The sequence below is a fragment of the Serinus canaria genome, chromosome W (genome assembly GCF_022539315.1).
Source record: "Serinus canaria isolate serCan28SL12 chromosome W, serCan2020, whole genome shotgun sequence".
In the NCBI taxonomy this organism is placed as follows: domain Eukaryota; kingdom Metazoa; phylum Chordata; class Aves; order Passeriformes; family Fringillidae; genus Serinus; species Serinus canaria.
The window spans coordinates 15122598-15143461 of record NC_066342.1 but is presented as its reverse complement, the minus strand read 5'-3'; the positions used below and the strand labels follow the sequence as shown (position 1 = coordinate 15143461).

The 20864-nt window shown below is 43.1% G+C and overlaps 1 protein-coding gene across 4 annotated transcripts; it reads left to right on the top strand.

The window, feature by feature from the left end:
- The first annotated feature begins 5518 nt into the window (after positions 1-5518).
- On the top strand, positions 5519-17448 carry LOC108963651 (uncharacterized). Of its 4 annotated transcripts, none has more exons than XM_050986393.1 (4): positions 5519-6049; positions 7563-7630; positions 9058-11918; positions 12858-17448. In XM_050986393.1, the coding sequence occupies exon 4, from the start codon at positions 13863-13865 to the stop codon at positions 15171-15173; it is 1311 nt and encodes a 436-aa protein (XP_050842350.1). In that variant the 5' UTR covers positions 5519-6049; positions 7563-7630; positions 9058-11918; positions 12858-13862; the 3' UTR covers positions 15174-17448. The 4 variants fall into 4 exon arrangements, with proteins under 4 accessions (XP_050842350.1, XP_050842348.1, XP_050842349.1 ...); XM_050986391.1 differs by having other exon boundaries at positions 8935-11918; XM_050986392.1 differs by lacking the exon at positions 9058-11918.
- Positions 17449-20864: the final 3416 nt, after the last annotated feature.

Here is a 20864-nt window from a genome sequence, read left to right as displayed (position 1 = left end):
GAATTCTTGTGGTGAGTTTAAAGCTGTCTCTCTTCAATAGACCTGCCAGAGGAGCTAAGTCCTGATTTGAAATGCCTAGTAGTGGATGAAGCCAGTTCAGAGTCCCTACTAGTTGCTGCACTTCATTCAGTGTTTTTGGATTTTTCTTTAGTTGGAGTGGTTGCAGAGTTACAGTTTGTTCTGTGATCCTGTATCCTAAATATTTCCAGGGAGGAAGTGTCTGTATTTTTTCCTTCGCTACTCTGAGTCCTGCTTTCTGCGCTGCTGAGGTGACCTGATCTGCTGTCTCTTGCACTGATGCTTGGTCCTTTGCTGCTACTAAAATATCATCCATATAATGCAAGATGAAGGAATTTGGGTACTGTACACAAACTGAGGAAAGTACTTTTGCCTCAAACCACTGGCATATAGTCGGAGAATTGTGCATACCTTAAGGAAGTACGAGTCAATGGTATCCTTTTAAAGGGGCCTGCTGATTTATTGATGGGATGGAAAAGGCAAATCTTTGTGCATCATCTGGATGCAAATGAATATTGAAAAAACAGTCTTTTAAATCAACAACAGTTAACTTTTAATCCTTAGGAATCATAACAGGAGAAGGTAAACCTGGTTGTAAAGAACCCATTTCTTGAATCACTTCGTTAACCTTTCTGACATCCTGCAATAACCTCCATTTCCCACTGTTTGGCTTTTTAGTTATGAAAACTGGAGTGTTCCAGGGGCTGGTAGCTGGAGTTGGGTGACCTTTGTTTAACTGTTCCTGTACCAACTGCTCTAACACAGTAAGTTTCTCTTCTGGTAAGGGCCATTGGCTGACCCAAACAGGTGTATTGGATGCCCATGTGAGTTTTAGTGTGTTATGTCCATCAACAGCCTTTGTTAAAAATCGGTTTCTATTCTCAGACCCCACTGAGAGAGAATGTCTCTTCCCCAAAGAACTATATCAGCTCCTACTATAAATGGTTTTGTGGTGGCGACACAACCTTTGGGTCCCTCAAATGTGACAGAGTGCAAGCTACGGAAGCTTTCACAGTGACCACCAATACCTGCCAGTTGGTCCAGCGTGGGTACGATGGCCCAGTCCTCTGGCCATTTCGATTTTGATATCAGAGTGACGTCTGCTCTGGTATCTATCAGGCCAGCGACGGTGGTGGTTTCCCCGAGGTGCTTCAGGACACAGGTGATTTGAGGCTGCCCTCGGCTGATGTGCCTGGTCCAAGTGATGAGGGATGTGTTGCTCTGTGACTCTGGTAGGAGAAAAGCTTGTGCTATGGTTAGTCCTCTAGGTAGGAAACATGGAGGGTCTGGACATAAAGCTAATACAGTGATTTCCTGTGAACAGGTGACAGATAACACAGTTAGAATGATATAGAAACCTTCTGCATGAGATCTGTTCACTCCCACTATTAAGAACTGACGTGATTGTGGTCCAGGTCCCAGCTGTCCTATGGATATTGTGTGAGCAGTGGCATTTGTTAGCATTACTGGCTGGGCTGTAGACAGCTCCAGTCTGGTACCTGAGGACATTGTGCTCGGTAGTCCTGCAAAGATCTGCTGCAGTTCTGTGCTTGGTGGCCTGTGGTGGTCTCTGGCCTTTGGTACAGTGGTTCTTGTGTCATGGCACACCACTGAGCCGTGCTTGGCTGCAAGTTTCCTGGAAGATGGCATGGACAACCCTGTATTGGGCGAAAATTGTTAGTATTTTGACAAAGACCTCTGTATACACTGTTTTTTGGAGGTGGCCTCCTTCGTAGTTTTGGACATTGTCTCTTAAATTGCCCTCCTTGACCACAGGAATAGCATGAATCCTTTGGCATCTGTTGGTTTTCAATTGCCCCTTTAAATGCTGTTAGAGCTTCTGCTAGGGTTTGTGTCTGAATTTCCACAGCTTTTTTCTGCTGCTTTAGGGTGTTTTCCTGAGCAGTTGTGATGGCATTAGCTAGTACTTCTGCCTGCGTGGCTGCTGTGTATTCAGGGGTAGCCAGGCGATTGCAAGCATCCACGAGCTCTGTTAGGGTGGGCTTGGAGTCTTGTGGCAATGCACGTAATATTTTCCTGCAGCTTGGATTTGCATTAGAAATTGCAAGCCGTTTTAATAACTCTTGTCTGTCACAGTCTATGGAAATTTGCTTATTCAATGCCAATTTTAAACTGTCCAAAAACTTAATGTATGGCTCATTGATCCCTTGTTTAATTTCTGTGAAGTCTAGTTCTGGTTTATTCCCATCAGGGACCTGGAACAGGGCAGTCTTTGCTTCTTCCTTAACATCCTGAAAGATTTGTCTATTGAGTGTCCTTGCCTGTCTTTGTGGATCTGTGTAGGCTCCTTCCCCCGCAAGCTGATCTGGAGTTATATTTGCAGTGGCTGGAGTTCTTGCATAACCTCTTAAAAAGTCATTTAGTAAATGTTTCTATGCCAGTTCCCACAGAGAATACTCTCTTGGAGATAGCAAAGATGTACAAAGCTGCCTTAGGTCATGAAGGGTAAATACATTTGCTGAAAAGGTGGCTTGTGTGAAAAATGCGTATTTTATGATCGGCTTTTCACAAATATTAAAATGACTATTATATGTGTTGTGTTAGAAAGTAACGCTGTATTAATTCTCTTAAGTAGTGTGTTAAATATAGTTTTAGGTTATAACAGAATATTAAAATAGAAACTGTGCCATGTAGGATACTTTTTTTTTCTAAAGAAAGGGCTCACACCGAGACAGCAGTCACAGGACACCTAAATCTTTCAGAGAAAGAGAATTTATTGCCCCATTATCAGAAGAAACTAACTTCTTCCCGCCTCACTCAGTCAGGATGACACGGTTAGGATTATGAGGAAGAAGTTGACACTGACCAGACAGAATCCTGTGTTTGAATGGAATTTATGCATCATGTATGAGGTGTATGAATATGCAACAGGCTATTGTTTGTAAGGGTTAATCCTTTGTTAACGAGTGTCCTTTTTTGGGTTTATGTTGCCCAGAAAAAGGTACCCAGAAGTCTGTAACTCTTTGTTTCTATTGTCTTATATTGTACTAATTCAAATTGTCCAAAAATTTTATTACTCTAATTATATTACTATTTTTATAACCATTTTATTACTATTAAACTTATAAAATTTTTAAAACAAGTGATTGGCATTTTTCACAAAGACAAATTGGCCGATGCCCCAGTCTTAGATCTCCCAGACTCAGAAAAGGAATTTGAACTATATGTGGATGTTAAACAGGGTCATGCTGAAGGAATTTTGGTGCAAGAGCGTGGAGGAACAAGGTGGCCTGTTGCTTATTTTTCAAAATGGTTAGACCCGGTGGCCAGAGGCTGGCCTCATTGTCTGCAGAACTGTGCAGCCACAGCCCTGATGGTGACTGAGGCCCGAGGGCTGACAAGGGGAGGGGATCTGATTGGTAAAGTTTCACATCAGATTAAAGCTTTATTAACTGAAAGAGCCTCTAAGTGGACAACCCGCGCTCGGTTATTACAGTATGAATCTGGTTTAATGGAACAGGAGGATTTAGAATTTAAAAGTCGGGAAGAGTTCAAACAGTTCAACCCAGCCTCCAGTTTGAACGGCCCTGGAGAGAGGGGCCACTAAGTAGCCCATGACTGTATTCAGGTGATCGCTCTCCAGACCCTGGCTGGGGAGGATTTGCAAGATACTCCCTGGCCTGAGGGAAAAAATGTGTTTATTGATGGGTCTTCAAGGGTGATAGAAGGGAAATTATTTACAGGATACTCTATCGTGAATAGAAGGCAGTTAAAGGAAGGGGGGAGGTTACCGCCCGCTTGGTCAGCTCAGAGAGCAGAACTGTATGCGCTCGTGAGAGCCTGTGAATTATACCGGGACAAGACAGTGGATGTTTTTACTGATTCTAAGTATGCATATGGGGTGATACATGCATTTGGGAAATTATGGGAAGAAAGAGATTAATTAACCTGCAGGGGAAAGACGTTAGTTCATGAGAGCTTCATCTCTTGCCTATTGGAGGTGGTGAACTCACAAAAAAAGTTAGCAATAATACACATCAAGGGGCACCAGGCAGGGTGCTCAGAAGAGGTAATAGGAAACTGATTGGCTGATGAAGAAGCTCAGAAAGCTGCATTGTTGCCAAAAATCTCTAAGATGCTCCCTTTGCTCCCAGTAACCTCACCGCTGCCAGAGAAACTGTCTTTTCCACCAGAGGAACTTGAGATAATTAAAAAGAGAGAGGCAGAGGAAAGAGGGGATAATTAGTTTACAAGGGATGGTAAGTAGTAGATACCAAAAGCTCTGGCCTTACAATTGTTAAAACAACTTCATGAAGGGAGTCATTGCGGCTCCCGAGGACTGGCAGAAGCTTTCCTCAATACGTATGCTGCTGGGGGTCTTTTTATTCTGGCTAAGCGAGCTATTGAGGGTTGCTTGATTTGTGCTAAAACCAATAAGAGAGTTACAAAGAAACTTGCCAGGGGAGGGAGGCCTTGGGCTATATGTCCCTTCCAGAGATGCCAGGTGGATTTTACTGAAATGCCCCGAGTGGCAAGATTCAAATATCTTCTGGTAATAGTGAAATAGAGATTTTTGGAATTCACTTGAGTTAGCAATATGAATTAAGCATTTAAAATTTAGCTTGTAGAACTATGTGTTGAATTTTAACCCTTTTACTTAAGAAGCCTCTGCCATGGTACAGAGGGCATAGGAAAATGCAAATTTCTGAAGCTTCTTGCATAAAGAACAATACCAGAGGAGACCAAGGGATGCAAAGAACCCAGATAAAGGAGCTCCTCAGTCTCCGAGCTGATCAAGGCCAACAGACATACTCAGATAAGCACTGTTGTAAATGATCAGAGCGGTAGCCAAAATTTATAAAAAAAATCTTATTAAAATTTATTAAATCGACAGCAAAATAGAATTGCAAAAAAAAACTCCACCACAGCTAAGACAGCGTCAACCCGGCGTGTCGGCGCTGGGTGAACCCTGGAATCATCTGACAGAGTGTCAGCATCTCCATGGTGGTTCACCCCGATTGCTTCTAGCAGCTGGCATATATACCATTTATTCTGCCTGAGGCAGAAATGACAACACACTACTGTATGTCCCTTCATATGTATAACTGGGACTATACAAATTTGAACATATACAAAAGTAAGTCCAGAAATCCAAATGGCTTGTCTGAGTTTTCTAGGGTAACTTTCTTTCACATGCAATAGGGATGTCGCCCGCATTTCGATGTAATCTGTCCAGGTGCAGTCTCCCGTGAGTGTCTGGCATTCCTGGGAAATTGGTGCTGATTGCCCATGAAGGTCCCATTCACACGTTAACAGACTCGATGTTATCTGAACCCAATGCCGGGAAATATTTGCATAGGCTTTGCTCCTGGCCAGAGCAGCAGACAACTTGATTTTATCTGGATGATGTCCGACAACTATTTGAATAAAAAAAAATACTCTGCCTTCGGCTTATGATGGTCAGAAGCAGATGTTGGATCTTTATAATATTTTATAAACCTACATAGCATGAATTATCTATATTATATACTACAGCACCAAGGGACCAAGAGCGCACGCACAAAGGAGAAAAGTTCAAAAGTTCAGCCATGAGGAAGACCATGGCCTTCAGCCTCAGAGACCACCGAGAGACCCCCGTGCGACCACCACAGCAAACAACGCATGCCCAGAAGGGCGTGGATCTGATTACCATGCGAGGCGAGGACAGGCGGGGCCAGGGGTTGAATATACATGAAAAAGTTGTGCAATGTATTGCATATGGAACACCTTTGTGAATCAAACTGTGGGTCAGACTGAGGCTCGAGGCACAAGTTTTTCACGAGAGCTATCTCGCTTGTGCTGGGCGCTGACGTACATACCCACTTCATAACTATTTCTGGTTGTGGAGTCTATTTATTCCGCGTATCGCTTCATTTTGGCGACCACGAAGGGACTACTCTGCTCACCCGCGGGTCCAGTTGGGGACAGACACCCTCAGGCGCCGCAGGACTCTTTCCTGAGAGGGACTCTGCGCCTTGGCTGTACATTGTGGGGAGCAGACCACAGCCCGTTGCGACTGCGGACAGAAACGGTATGTATTAATTTCCTTTTTAAGACTGGCATCTGGTAAGTCACATTCAGAAGTCTTTGCGCGCAGTTCTGCTCAGGGGGCTTGCAAGCAAACCGCCTGCCAGGGTGAGGCCGGCGGCGGTGGGGGTCTCCAGCTGATAGCACAGCTCGGGGAGGGAGAAATCCTGATTTCGGTTTGATGTGCCTCTTGCCTTCGGACGTGTGTGCTTGTGTGTGTGTGTGTCTGTGAGTAAAAAACGGTGAAGTGCGCTGATCACTGCTCCGAGATCACTGCTTTAAAGAGGAAAGCAGCAGGAGCGAGGAAGCGGCGTTGCTAAGGAGCGCAGACGCGGGGTGGCGGTGCTGGAGAGCGCAGGCACGGCAGCGGCGCTAGTGGGCGGACGTGCGGCCCCAAACAGGCCCGGGCCGCGGCGCCGGGCGGTGGCGTGAGCGCAGCGCGGGGGGGGGGGGGGCTTAAAGTGTCTAGTAGGCGCGGGGAACATGCTGCGGTTTTGCCAGGTCACCTTGAACACTGCTAGCTGATAGTGCGGCTAGCAGAAGCGTAGTGCAAATTGGGATTTGCGAGCGCTGCATCGCTGGTTGGTAATGGCAGGAACCAGCTAGTAGCTGGTAGCCCAAGCTGTAGTTTTGTGAGGTCGCTTTGAACACTGCTAGCTGATAGCGCAGCTAGCAGGAGTTTTGTGAGGTTGCTTTGAGCACTGCTAGCTGATAATGCAGCTATCAGGAGCATAGTACAAGTTAAGATTTGAGAGCATCACTGGTTGGTAAGGGGCAGGAACCAGCTAAAAGTAGCCAGTAAGCCCGGCTGAGCTAAAGGTTAAGTGTTGTCACTGGGAGATCCTTTGCGTTACGGGCTTTGCTGCTTGGTTTTGGCTACAAGTGATTTGCCCACGGTGGCTGCGGAAGCTCGAGCCCAGGCCGAGGGAGCCCGGGCCGAGGGAGCCCGGCCCTCCAGAGAAGCTTTGCACAGGTGGTTCCAGCTTGAACCAAGTCAGTCCCTTCATCCAGTAGGGGACTGGGTAGTCATAGAGCGGGAAGACGGAGTGAGAGACAGAGTATTATTAGGAGGAATATACCGCAGCTCAACAAGTTGCTATCTAGCCTTTGACTGGGAACAACTGCCAGTTGAGCGAGAGCTTAGGAACCCCTTGAGGTGGGGTCTGGAAGGGGTGATTCCCTGTTTCGTGTGCGGATTGACAACCTTTCGCTAGGAGCCAGGCTGGCACACAGCTTGGGTTCTCCTCCGATGCTTAAAGTGTCAGAGGAGGTGGTATTGTATTTCATATAGACGGGAATCCACATGTCATGCATGCACCCCTGCATTACAGAGATACTATAACCCAGGGGTTGAACAAGCAAGGTGTGAAATAGTGAATTTGATCTGTGGAAAAAGCCACCTAGTCCCTGAAACCCGGGATGTTTTTGAAGAAGATTGGGAAAGAGTAAAAGAATGGCACAGCTTTGGTATTAAAAAGGAGAACTAAAGAATTTTCTTTTCTTTCTTTTCTCTCCAGTGATTTGGATTGAACCCTTAGGAGTTTATAAATTTGTGTGGGACTGGGCAAACAAAAACGAATAAAAGGTAATGGTTAAATATGATGTATTAATACGTTAATATTTTAATATTAAAAGTGATTAAAGTATTATAGATTCTTAATTTGGCTATTAATATTTTAATTTGGTTATTTGATTGACTATTATTTTTATTTTATTAACTGTAAATTTTATTTGAATATTTGGTTATTTAAAAATTTTCTTTTAATTAAAAAAAAAGTTTTCCTTTGTTTTAATCTGTAACTCATATCTATATCTGATCACTCAGAACTGAATAAAAGCGTAATGGGAGAAAGACAGAGTAAGGAGGTACTCAAGGCCAGCCCATTAGGGTGTGTCTTAGCACACTGGAGAGAAATAGCAGGCAAAGGGGGCACAGAAAGTAAAAAAAGTTTAATTAAATATTGCTCCCATTGGTGGCCATTATATCGCCTAGAGGAGGGGGCAAGGTGGCCTCCTACGGGTACACTGGAATATAATACCCTGTTATAGCTAATGTTATGTCTACGGAGGGAAGGGAAATGGGAGGAGGTTTCTTACTGTGATATGTTTTTCTCCCTCCGAAATAACCCTGATTGGCAGAGGGACTGTGGCATCAGGGCCCCCTTTGACCCTCTCGTTCTGGCTCTTGAAAAAGAAAACAGAAGCAAAATGGGAGAACTTAAACGGTGCTGCTCGGCATGTAGCATAAAACAGAGATGCACCAGGATAGATAAAGTTGATCGTGCAGCACTAGAGGAAGAAGAACAAGATCTAGGCAACCTACTTTGCCCTCACTTGGGAGGGCAGGGAGAAAGGGGTGGAGACTTAGGAGAGGCATCAGCACCTCCTACACCACCTATCCCACCTGTGTCCCCTCCATCTATTCCACCTATCCTACCTACACCTCCTATACCACCGATCCCACCTATCCCATCTATTCCTCCTACTCCTCCTACTCATACTCCTTCTCCTCCTTTGGAGAAGACACCAGCTCCAACCCCTCCAAGCAGCCCGATTGCATCCCAAACCAGAGGACAAATACTGCAGGCCCCTTTATGGGAGACAGTATTACCAGGTGGAGAAAAGATATTGGTTAAGGTGCCCTTCTCTACCCTTGATTTGGAAGCATGGGAAAGGGTTGCGGGAGATTACCGAAATGATCCAGTAAACACTGCTAAGCGTTTACGATGCATTATGAAGCAGCACAATCCAGACTGGGGTGATATTCAATTGTTGTTAGACGCATTCACTGAAACAGAAAAACAGTTGGTTCTAAAAACAGCAGGGGACCTGGTAGCAGACCACTTTAGACAACAACAAGTGTATCTAAAGGAACATTTTCCACTTCAGGACCCAGGATGGAACCCAGAAGAAAGACAGAGGCTAAAGAACTATCAGGATTGGATTATATTTGGAGTAGAAAGAGCAATACCTAAAACTATAAATTGCTCAGCTCTATATGCTCTTAAACAGGGACCCTCGGAATCCCCCACAGAAGTTCCTAGACCGCCTGAGAAATGCAATGCGACGCTATACACCACTGGACCCTGCATCTGATGTGGGAATACAACAACTAATTAACCTATTTTTGGGACAGTCCAAGGGGGATATTAGGCGTAAACTCCAAAAAATCCGAGAAGAAGATGCACGGAATTTGGAAACTTTATTGGGGGAGGCTTGGAGGGTCTTTAGCAACAGGGAAGAGGGGTATAAACGAGGGATGAAAAACTTAATAGCAATAGTGCAGGAGGAGAGGAGAGAAAAAGAGAAAAACATGAAAGTGGGCAGGGACCACCCAGGCAGGGCCCTCCTCGATTAGGCAGAAATCAATGTGCAAACTGTAAGAAACAGGGCCATTGGAAGAGGGACTGTCCGGAATGGAAACGGTATGGTCAAGAGAATCAAAGGAGAGGGGTGGTTGCCCATGTGCTGGACGATTAGGGGGGACCAGAGGAGACTACCCCAGCAGGCCCTCTGGTTGTAAATCTGAAGCTGGGGGAAACGGAAAAAGAAGTAAAATTTCTAGTCGACACTGGGGCAACGTACTCGGTTCTAAATACAGCCTTGATGCCCATAGGGGATGATTATGCTATAGTTACAGGAGCGACTGACCAAACTGAAAAGCCATTTTTCTTTAGGCCGCTAAAATACAAACTGGGAAAGCAGTGGGGGATCCACAAATTTCTATACATGCCCAACTCCCCTGAGCCACTTTTGGGCAGAGATTTGCTGGGACGGTTACAGGCAACTATTACATTTAAAAATGGGGAAATGACTCTGGAGGTAAATGATCAAAAGTATGTAGAAATGTTGAGTTTGATATTAACCACTAGTGAAGTCACAAAGGAAACTGAAATTGATGGAGAGATAATGAATCAGGTATTCCCTGGGGTATGGGCTTCTGATGTGCCAGAAAGAGCGAAAAATGCTCCCCTTATAGAGATCAGGCTAAAAGAGGGAAAGCAACCTGTCAGGGTTAAACAGTATCCCTTGAGGAGGGAGGATAAGGAAGGAATTAGCCCAGTAATTGAGAACTTGTTGAGTCTAGGATTATTAAAGGAATGTCAATCTGATTTTAATACCCCTATCCTACCAGTCTGCAAACCTGATGGGTCATACCGGTTAGTACAGGATCTGCGAGCCGTGAACAAGGTAACTGAGGATCTGTATCCTTGTGGTGGCCAATCCCTACACATTATTAACTTGCTTAACACCCGAACTAGCTTGGTTTACCATTTTAGATTTAAAAGACGTCTTCTTTTGCCTTCCTATCCATGAAGCCAGCCAGAAAATTTTTGCATTTGAATGGGAAAGTCCTAAAAAGAGGGCGAAGAACTCAACTTACATGGACAAGACTCTCACAAGGATTTAAAAATTCACCCACTTTGTTTGGAGAACAACTTGCAAAGGACTTAGAGACCTGGGAAGCCCCTCCAGAAGAAGGAAAGCTACTACAGTATGTAGATGACATCCTGATAGCCACACGGACAAGGGAAGCATGCGTGGCCTGGACGGTAAGCCTCTTGAACTTTCTGGGGCTCCAAGGGTACCGGGTATCAAAAACAAAGCCCAAGTAGTAAAGCAGAAAGTAACTTATCTGGGTTACAAAGTCAGTGCTGGACAACGTACCCTGGGCCAAAGCCGGAAGGAGGCAATATGCCAGACCCCAAAACCTCAGACGGCAAAAAAATTACGGACTTTCCTGGGGATGACGGGGTGGTGCAGGTTATGGATCTATAACTATGGACTGTTTGTTAAGCCCTTATATGAACTTATTGCAACTGAAAGCAGGGACATCCAATGGGCAAAGGAAGCTACACAGGCTTTCAACCAACTGAAAAATGCCCTCATGTCGGCTCCTGCACTGAGATTGCCAGACATGAGTAAGCCCTTCCTTTTGTTCTCCCATGAGAAGCAAAGAATCGCCTTGGGGATATTAGCACAAGACCTCGGCCCGTACAGAAGAGCAGTTGCATACTTCTCCAAGCAATTGGATGCAGCAGCTAAAGGGTGTCCTGGATGCCTCAGGGCGGTTGCAGCAGTCGTACTGAACATCCAAGAGGCACGTAAATTCACCCTGGGCCAGAAAATGACTGTGCTAGTGTCTCACACAGTGTCTGCAGTGCTAGAAGTGAAAGGCAGGCATTGGCTTTCCCCACAATGGTTCCTGAGATACCAAGCTATTATGGTGGAGCAAGATGATGTGGAAATAGTGTTGACGAACATTGTCAATCCAGCCTCCTTCCTCAGTGGAAACCAAGGGGAAACAGTGGAACATGACTGCCTGGAGACCATTGAGGCCACCTATTCCAGCCGCCCTGACCTGAAGGACACCCCTCTCGAGAATGCCGAAATCTGGCTCACTGATGGAAGCAGTTATGTCATCAGTGGAAAACGGCATGCTGGATACGCAATTACTACCTGCAAGGAGGTAGTAGAATCTGGGCCCTTGCCAACGAATACCTCTGCACAAAAAGCCGAGATAATTGCTCTAACTCGGGCCTTGGAATTGGCAAAAGGGAAAGAAATAAACATATACACGGACTCAAATTATGCATTTGGAGTAGTGCATGCTCATGGAGCCATTTGGAAAGAGAGAAGACTGCTGAACTCTCAAGGGAAAAGCATTAAACATGCATCATAAATACTGTGACTTCTAGAAGCAGTCCAGTTGCCAGAGAAAGTAGCAATCATGCACATTAAAGCACATCAGAAGATAAACTCAGAACTGGAAGAAGGGAACGAGCTGGCGGATAGGGAAACAAAAGAAGCGGCAAAAATTGGGGTAATAACTGAGGCAGCCCTGATTCCAGATGGGCAAATTTCCCTCGAAGGTAAGCCAAAGTACAACAAATTAGACAAAAAATTGATCCATGAGCAAAAAGGAAACTATAGCCAGGAGGGATGGGCCACCATAGAGGGAAAAATAGTTATACCCTCCTATTTATTATGGTCCCTAATAAGGGAGGAACACCAGAAAACACACTGGGGAATTGATGCCCTATATAAATATCTAAATGAAAAGATCATAGCTAGACATTTACGAGCCACCATCACCCAAGTGACTCAACAGTGTGACCTTTGCCTCCAGACCAACCCCAAGAATATTCCCAAAACTTGGCCAGATTGGGAAGGGTCATGGGCCTGGGCAGCAATGGCAGATTGATTTCACAGAGTTGCCAAGAAAAGGGAGGTATAAGTTTTTACTGGTGCTAACAGATACCTTTTCAGGATGGCCAGAAGCATTTCCCACCAGGAACTCTAAGGCTCGGGAGGTAACTAAGGTATTGGTACAGGAAATCATACCACACTTTGGAGTCCCAGCCACAATCTCCTCCGATAGAGGACCACATTTTATTGCAAAATTAGTGCAACAAGTTAGCCAACACTAGGGCATATACTGGGAACTTCACACCCCATATAACCCACAATCAAGTGGTCAGGTAGAGAAAACGAATCATTTGATCAAACAACAAATTGTACGATTGGGACAAGAGGCTAATTTGCCATGGCCTCAATCCCTCCCATTAGCACTACTGCCGATTCAAACCAAACCCAGGACAGAAGAAAAGCTGAGTCCCTTTGAATTGCTTTATGGGAGACCATATGGGGTGCAGAAGAGAATGTCTGCCCCGGACGTATCGCTAACCTCCTATATGATCGCTCTAAATAAACAACTTAGAGCGACTGAAAAATATGTGACCGGAACTCTGGGTACAGGGCTCGATGCACCAGTACATGACGTACAACCTGGAGACTATGTATATGTTAAGTCTCTTACAGAGAAGGCCCTGGAACCACAATGGGAGGGACCGTACCAAGTGCTCCTTTACTACCTTCACTGCAATCAAGATTAAGGAGCAAAGCGCTTGGATCCACCACAGCCATGTTAAGAAAGCTCCAGAAGACATGTGGAGAATAACACCGTCTGATGGTGAACTGAAACTGGAACTTACTTGGACAAAATGAATGTATCATGGTGGGTGGGGATTTTTGCTGAAATAATGTTTGCAATCATAGTTGTAATCCAAGAATTAGAAAGTACTCCTAACTAGAGCAATGCTGAATGGCCTTGGTCCCAAGCCTTTACTCAATACACCGGATCCATGGGGAAGTCTTCTGATTTAAGAGGTTTAAACCTAACAACTCTGGTCATGCGCAATAACCAAATATATAAAAAGCAGGAGTGGCAGAAACAGAGGTTGTGGTCACTTCAAGGGACCATAGGGGAGGTAATTAAGATAGGGTGTTGAATGATTAATGGAACTACCTATAGTAAAGCAGCCCAAATCAGTGTGAATAAACACCGGAAGGTTTGCAATCGTCCAAATGAATTTGACTGTTGGTACAACTTCACATTAAGACAAACTGTTGACGTGGTTTGCCTCTGGGCCCACGACTGTATTGGGCTGTCTTTCAAATTTAAAATAAGCACTATAGCCAAGCCCATTACAACCCAACCCAGCACCCAAGCACAAACCCAAAATATGCCATTTAAGCTTGAACCTAAGGTTTATGAGATCGGCCCATAAGTAATAAGGAATACGGGTCAACAACAGCTGTTATCTAACCCAGAATGGTCCCTTAAACGTGTCGAACGGTTAATGCAAACCAATATCTCAGCGGTTCAGCCAGCTTGCTCCCCCTTCCTCAAGTTGTCCTTTGAGGAGTGGACAAAATGGCTACAAAACCAAGTACACTTCAGAGACAGAACATGAAGGGATTTAACTGGGATAATAGGGACCGGGTGAGGGGTATTGAATGGGATTGACTCAGAAATGTTAATGAACAAATTAGCTGCAGCAACTAGCGATCTAATAAAATTAAAACAGCCTTTACAGTCGTCTCTATTGGCATTGGGAAATAGTCAATGGCAAGTCTCAAGGGTGCTGCCAAGATGGAGAGAAATTGAAGATCAAGATCATAGCTTACTAGTAGACGCATTAAAGGCGACGCAGGATAGCATATCTTTAGCCCTTAGCTGTATACAAACACAATTATGGATACAGTCAACAGCTGCTTTAATCATAAGAGAAGGAAGTGAAGGGGTGTTTCCAACTGAGGTACAGAAGGTTGTCTGGGACAGTGCTACAGACTTCGAGAGAGACTTCCAGTCTTGGTGGACCATGGTAAATTTCACATATAATCCCACCATACACACAGCTGCAGCCTTTGTGCTCACTATACGTAATGCCACAGTCCATGCTATTCACCCCATTGTTGCCTTAGGGTTAAGCCATGAGAAGTCAATATTATACCCCTCAGAACATAGAGTATGGGCTTGGAAAATCCAGGAGAAATGGCAAACCGTGAACCTGGAACCTTGCATTGCTCAAGAACAACGGGGATTCATCTGTGAGAGTAATTTGATTAGTGCTCAGGACATATGCCTTGACACTGACCAAGGCATTTGCCACTTTGAGATCCACCCAGATACCAACCAACAAACTGTACTGGTGTATATAGGTGAGGGCTGTGTGTGTTTAAGAACTGTGTGTGATATCATAGAAATTGATGAAAACAAGGTCCCCTTGTCTGTTAAGAATCATTCCAATTTTTGTATTTGCAACTTTATTAAGATAATTTGGTGTGACTTTGTATATTCAGCACCAGTCGTATCCCACCAGCTAATAAAATCAAACTACAGAACATACAACGAGTTACCACCCACACCCATTGGAATGAATTTAACCCTCGTGAGACAATTAATGAAACATCAGGATCTAATCAAAATTGTAGAGGAGATTCAAAGGAATGGGCAGAGAACTCTGGTAACTGTCCATCACGACATAACTGAAATAAACAGAGTCCTGCAAAGAGTAAAACAAGACACAAGTCATCACTGGTGGGATGCACTATTTGGATGGTCACCAACCGCAACTGGGATCATGAACACTTTATGTCACCCCATTATAGTTTTATTAATTTTAGTTACTATAAGTTTAATGATGTCTATTCTAACACTCATGTGGAATTGGAGAATGTTGAGACATGTGGCCATTTTGACTTCACTCTCTAGGACTCATGGAATCCTGCTGAAAGAGAGCTGTCACGATAGTAAGTCAAAATTCAGCTCAAGACCCCTATAGTAAAAGAATTTACTATATTTTAAGAAAAGGGGGGACTGAAATAGAGATTTTTGGAATTCACTTGAGTTAGCAATATGAATTAAGCATTTAAAATTTAGCTTGTAGAACTATGTGTTGAATTTTAACCCTTTTACTTAAGAAGCCTCTGCCATGGTACAGAGGGCATAGGAAAATGCAAATTTCTGAAGCTTCTTGCATAAAGAACAATACCAGAGGAGACCAAGGGATGCAAAGAACCCAGATAAAGGAGCTCCTCAGTCTCCAAGCTGATCAAGGCTGACAGACATACTCAGGTAAGCACCAAGGGACCAAGAGCGCACGAGCAAAGGAGAAAAGTTCAAAAGTTCAGCCATGAGGAAGACCATGGCCTTCAGCCTCAGAGACCACCGAGAGACCCCTGTGCGACCACCACAGCAAACAACGCATGCCCAGAAGGGCGTGGATCTGATTACCATGCGAGGTGAGGACAGGCGGGGCCAGGGGTTGAATATACATGAAAAAGTTGTGCAATGTATTGCATATGGAACATCTTTGTAAATAAAAATGTGGGTCAGACTGAGGCTCGAGGCACAAGTTTTTCACGAGAGCTATCTCGCTTGTGCTGGGCGCTGACGTACATACCCACTTCATAACTATTTCTGGTTATGGAGTTTATTTATTCTGCGTATCGCTTCAATAGTATGTCAGTTAACAGGGTCTCCAGAAGCATTTCCAGCTGTTTCACCAAATGCAGGATCAGTTATTAAAGTATTATTGGAACAAATAATTCCAAGATATGGGATTGTAGAAGCAATAGACTCAGAATAGGGAAACTCATTTTACGGGAAAAATCCTTCAAGGGGTTATGACTGCTTTAGGAATACAATGGAATCTCCATACCCCCTGGCACCCCCAGAGTTCGGGCTGGGTTGAGAGGATGAATGTAAAGATAAAGAAACACCTCCTGAACCTGGTGATAGAAACTAGGATGCTGTGGGTATGGCTCTTGCCACTGGCTTTGGCAAGAATAAGGGCCAGACCCAGGGGAGATATTCAATTATCTCCCTTTGAATTGATTTTTAGAATTCCTTACTGTGAAACATGCGTATTTTATGATTGGCTTTTCGCAAATATTAAAATGAATATTATATGTGTTCTGTTAGAAAGTAATGCTGTATTAATTCTCTTCAGTAGTGTGTTAAATATAGTTTTAGGTTATAAAAAATGTTAAAATAGAAACTATGCTATGTAGGATACTTTTTTTAAAGAAAGGACTTGCAGCGAGATAGCAGCCACAGGACACCTAAATCTTTCAGAGAAAAATAATTTATTGCCCTCTTATCAGAAGAAAGGAACTTCTTCCCGCCTCAAAGGCGCTGTTAGGATTAGGAGGAAGAAGGTGACGATGACCAGACCGAATCCTTTATTTGAATGGAATTTATGCATCATGTATGAAGTGTATGAATATGCAACAGGCTGTTGTTTTTAAGGGTTAATCCTTTGTTAACGGGGGTCCTTTTTCGGGCTTGTGCTGCCCAGAAAAAGGTACCCAGACGTCCGTAACTCTTTTTTTTTATTGTCTCATATTGTCTTAATTCAAATTGTCTAAATTATTATTACTCTAATTGTATTACTATTTTTATAACCATTTTATTACTATTAAGCCTTTAAAATTTTAAAAACAAGTGACTGGCGTTTTTCACACTTACCCTTGTAATTCTCAGCCTAGTGGGGAGGTAGAGGTAAGTCATGTATACTTGAAACAATATGTGGCCAGGATACTGTCTCTTGTGAAATCTTTTAAACAAGAAGCTCAGCTGGCACAGACTCTGCCTTTGGACTTTGCTGTTCACAACATCCAGCTAAGAGATTTGGTCTTAGTTAAGGAGTGGAAAGAAGCACCCCTGGTGGCGAAGTGGCGTGGACCTTTCCAGGTTTTTCTGACCACAGAAACAGCGTTCAAGACAGCTGAACACAGGTGGACTCATCACATTCGGGTCGAGGTCTCTCAGGCCCCGCAGATTTGGACAGCTCAGCTAGAGGAGAAGGATGGGAAGCCACGACTGACACTCCGCAGGAGTGGACCGGTGCAGTAGCCAGTGCGTTGACATCGGGGCAAGACCTGTGTGCCTACCCACATAATGCCTGATGAAATAATCTGTGTGGGCATCCCTCTTCTAGCATTTCCAGTCATTGGGGGCTGTGAAAAATGCGTATTTTATGATTGGCTTTTTGCAAATATTAAAATGAATATTATATGTGTTATGTTAAAAGGTTATGTTGTTTTAATTTTCTTACGTAGTGGGTTAAATATAGTTTTAGGTTCTAACATAATGTTAAAATAGAAACTATGCTATGTGAGATACTTTTTTTAAAGAGAGCACTCACACCAAGATAGCACCCACAGGACACCGAAATCTTTCAGAGAAAAAGAATTTATTGCTCTTTTATCGAGTTCTTCCCGCCTTGCTCAGCCCTGAAGACACCGTCTGGTTAAGAGAAAGAAGTTGACACTGACCAGACAGAATCCTTTGTTTGAATGGAATTTATGCATCATATATGAGATATATGAGTATGCAACAGCCTATTGCTTTTGAGGGTTAATCCTCTGTTAACAGGTGTCCTTTTTCGGGCTTATGTTGCCCAGAAAAAGGTACCCGGACCGTCCGTAACTCTGTGTTCCTTTTGTCTCATATTGTCCTAAATCCTAATTGTCAAAATTTTTACTATAATTATATTACTATTTTTATAACCATTTTATTACTATTAAGCTTTTAAAATTTTAGAAACAAGTGATTGGCATTTTTCACAGGGGCCAATCCTTGCTGTCATTGTTTTCTTTATGTTAAGCTGTTTCTGTGTCTTCTCTCGCCACAGGTAGTGTGGAAGACAACGTGAAAGTAAAAATTAATGTAGGAGATTAGATTACACCATTAGAATGTTTGTCTTAATAATCTAACCCTTATATTTTCAGTTAGGTTGTGGCCAAAAGTAAGAAAATAATTTTTTTAACCTTAGGAGGAGAAGTAGCAAAAACCTTTAACCTTAGCATTTTTGAGTCTGCAGAGAGCCAGAGGGATCTGAAAGCTGGCCATAAGTAGCCCGCCCAGTCAAGCCTAAATGGTGGGTTAGTACCCTGAGTGAAGTCCATAATGGAACAAGATTTTAAAATTAAGAAGGAAGTCCATGGCAGCTTCATTCTTCTGAAAGAGCCATTTATGGTCTAAATTGAACAGGAAACATATATGTGGGAAAAAGTGTTTTTGACTAGACTTAAGCTTTGGGCTTAGATTGTTGGACTCCCAACTGATCTCCCTATGATTGTCCCAGATATCAAGGCAGATGGAATCAAAATGCCTGTTAAGCTCACTAATGGTAGCTAGGTAAGGTGTTCCTTAATAATTACCAAAAGGATTTTGAAGGCTGTAAAGCACTGGGGAAAGATAAGTTTTTTGACCCCTTATTTTTAAGCTGCCCCCAAGATAATTCCACAAGTAAGACACATGTTGTCCGTGACTATCAGTGGACGTGACAACACCAGAATGGAACTTGAACACTTTTTAATAGCTTCTGGTCCGGATCTAGCAAAAGTGGCCTTTCCCTGGGATCTCTCAAATTTTTTGAGGACGCAGCCTCCTTTTTATCCTAATTTCCCAGCCACATTTCCCTTCTCCCTTCCCCCATTGGCTGAGGTACTTGAGCGGTACAGACTTCCTAATACGTCTGATACCAAAGATTTCCCTCTAATGCATAACCCTTCTTTTAAATTTTTAATTCTTATGGAATTTAGGGGTTTTTCTTCCCCATTGTTTCTCTTATCTTTCTGTGTCGAATTTCATTTATCAGCAAACGTAAAGTTTTTTTGTAAAAGCGAATATCTTTTTCCATTCATCAATCAGTGGAATTCTTCCCATTGTTTCTTTTATCTCTCAGTGCTAGTTTTATCTACTAGCAGACTGACTGCTTGTTTGTAAAGACAAATTTTCTCTTCCTCTCAATTCCTCATCTTTTATTTTTTTAATAATTGTCTTCACAAACTTTAGTTATCATTGACTTAATTTTCTCTTCCTGGATCTTTTTTGCTTTTGCAATCATTTGCAGAGACATCAATTTCTGTCATTTTGTCGCCATCTCTGGATCAGTAGGCATGAGTATTACCTGCATCTCTTTGATCACATGTTGAATAAGTTGTACTAAGCAAGGGATCATGCATGGTAAACAGATTAGAGTTGCTACAGCACATATAAGGAAAAAAAGCAGTTGTTTAACGCATAGTCCACCAGGTAACCATGAAAACGTCCCATTCCCATCCTTTCCATGTGTGGACTGGTACATGAGCTAACTTTCTTATTCCTTTTGTTTTTTCTTTCACTGCCTTTCCAATGTCATCTATTTGCAGACAGAAGTTTGAGTCAGTCACTTTGGCACACACTTCCTCTTTTTCTGCTAATAAATAGTCTAATACCATCCGATGTTGTAATATTGCATTTCTCATCTGAGTACATTGGTCAGCAAGGAGGTCAAGAGCTGCACCTGTCTGGTTCATTATTACTTCAAAGACAGCTTGTAACCTAATTATCTGATTTAAATTATAAATCGGTTCTCTGGCACCCGATATTAATTCATTAGGATTCCATGTGGCTGGTCCATAGTGTTGCATGATTCGTTCAGGTGGCCATTCATTTTCACCCCATTTTTGGGTGCTCCCTCCAACCAGGGACGGATCAATTGACCACTTTAATTAGATTATCACATACCTTGATTCCTAACTGATTTCCCTGAACTTGTGATAGCAGAAAGAACAATGGTCTAATATACCCTACATAACATATCTTTGACCAGTTTGGGGGTAACCTATTGCAACATTTTGCTGGGTTTTGGGGTGTCCCCAGCAGACTGCAGGGGTCCTAGATAGCGCAGTCCTGTTGTTAGCGTTCAGGAACACATAATCACGAGAAATGATTATATGCAGGTGCTTTTGTTGAAGAGCTCTGGGTGTCGGGGGTACAAACCAAAATCTGACTCCAACATGGGTTCGGGATGAACATGCTTTTATATTCTACCGTTATATAACTTTCATGTTAATTATTATACTTATATTGTTCTATTGTATACATAGATTTCAGCCAAGCATAGCCCTCTTAGATTTTCCAACATAGTTTCTCATGAGTCTTCTTATGATTAAACAGTAATTATATTTAATTACTAAACAATCATCACATCTAACAATTATATCATTTATCATACTATTTACGCGGGCGCAACGCAAAGCTTAACATCTCAGAGTCTATCTTGATATTTTCCAGGGCCCCACTATCATTCTCCCCTCTTTGAAAGCATTTTCACTTCACTGTAGGTGTAAATGTTTTCACTTGATACAGTCCTTTGCTTCTCAATTTATGCTTGATGTTCTTCAAATCCAGGGTTGATGTAAACGTTGTCATGGATGCTATCACGAACTGGATAACTAGAAGATAGTGGGCGTGGATCTCGTGTCAGTGCCTTTATTACTTTCTGGTTCCAGGATGTTTTCTTCTGTATTCTCTCCTTAAGAAGCTGTAAACAAACCAAATTGCTAAGAATACAATTAGTAAGATTATCACACTCTCAATGATAGATTTAATCTATGAACTCACATTCCACTCTAACTCTTTAAAGATTTTTCTTAACCAGCTTGTAGTCAAATCTTTTTGCTCTTCTTGTGCTTCATGC

Excerpts from the sequence above, each read along its gene's own strand:
- LOC108963651 (XM_050986392.1), top strand. The coding sequence starts at position 13,863 with ATGTTAATGAACAAATTAGCTGCAGCAACTAGCGATCTAATAAAATTA.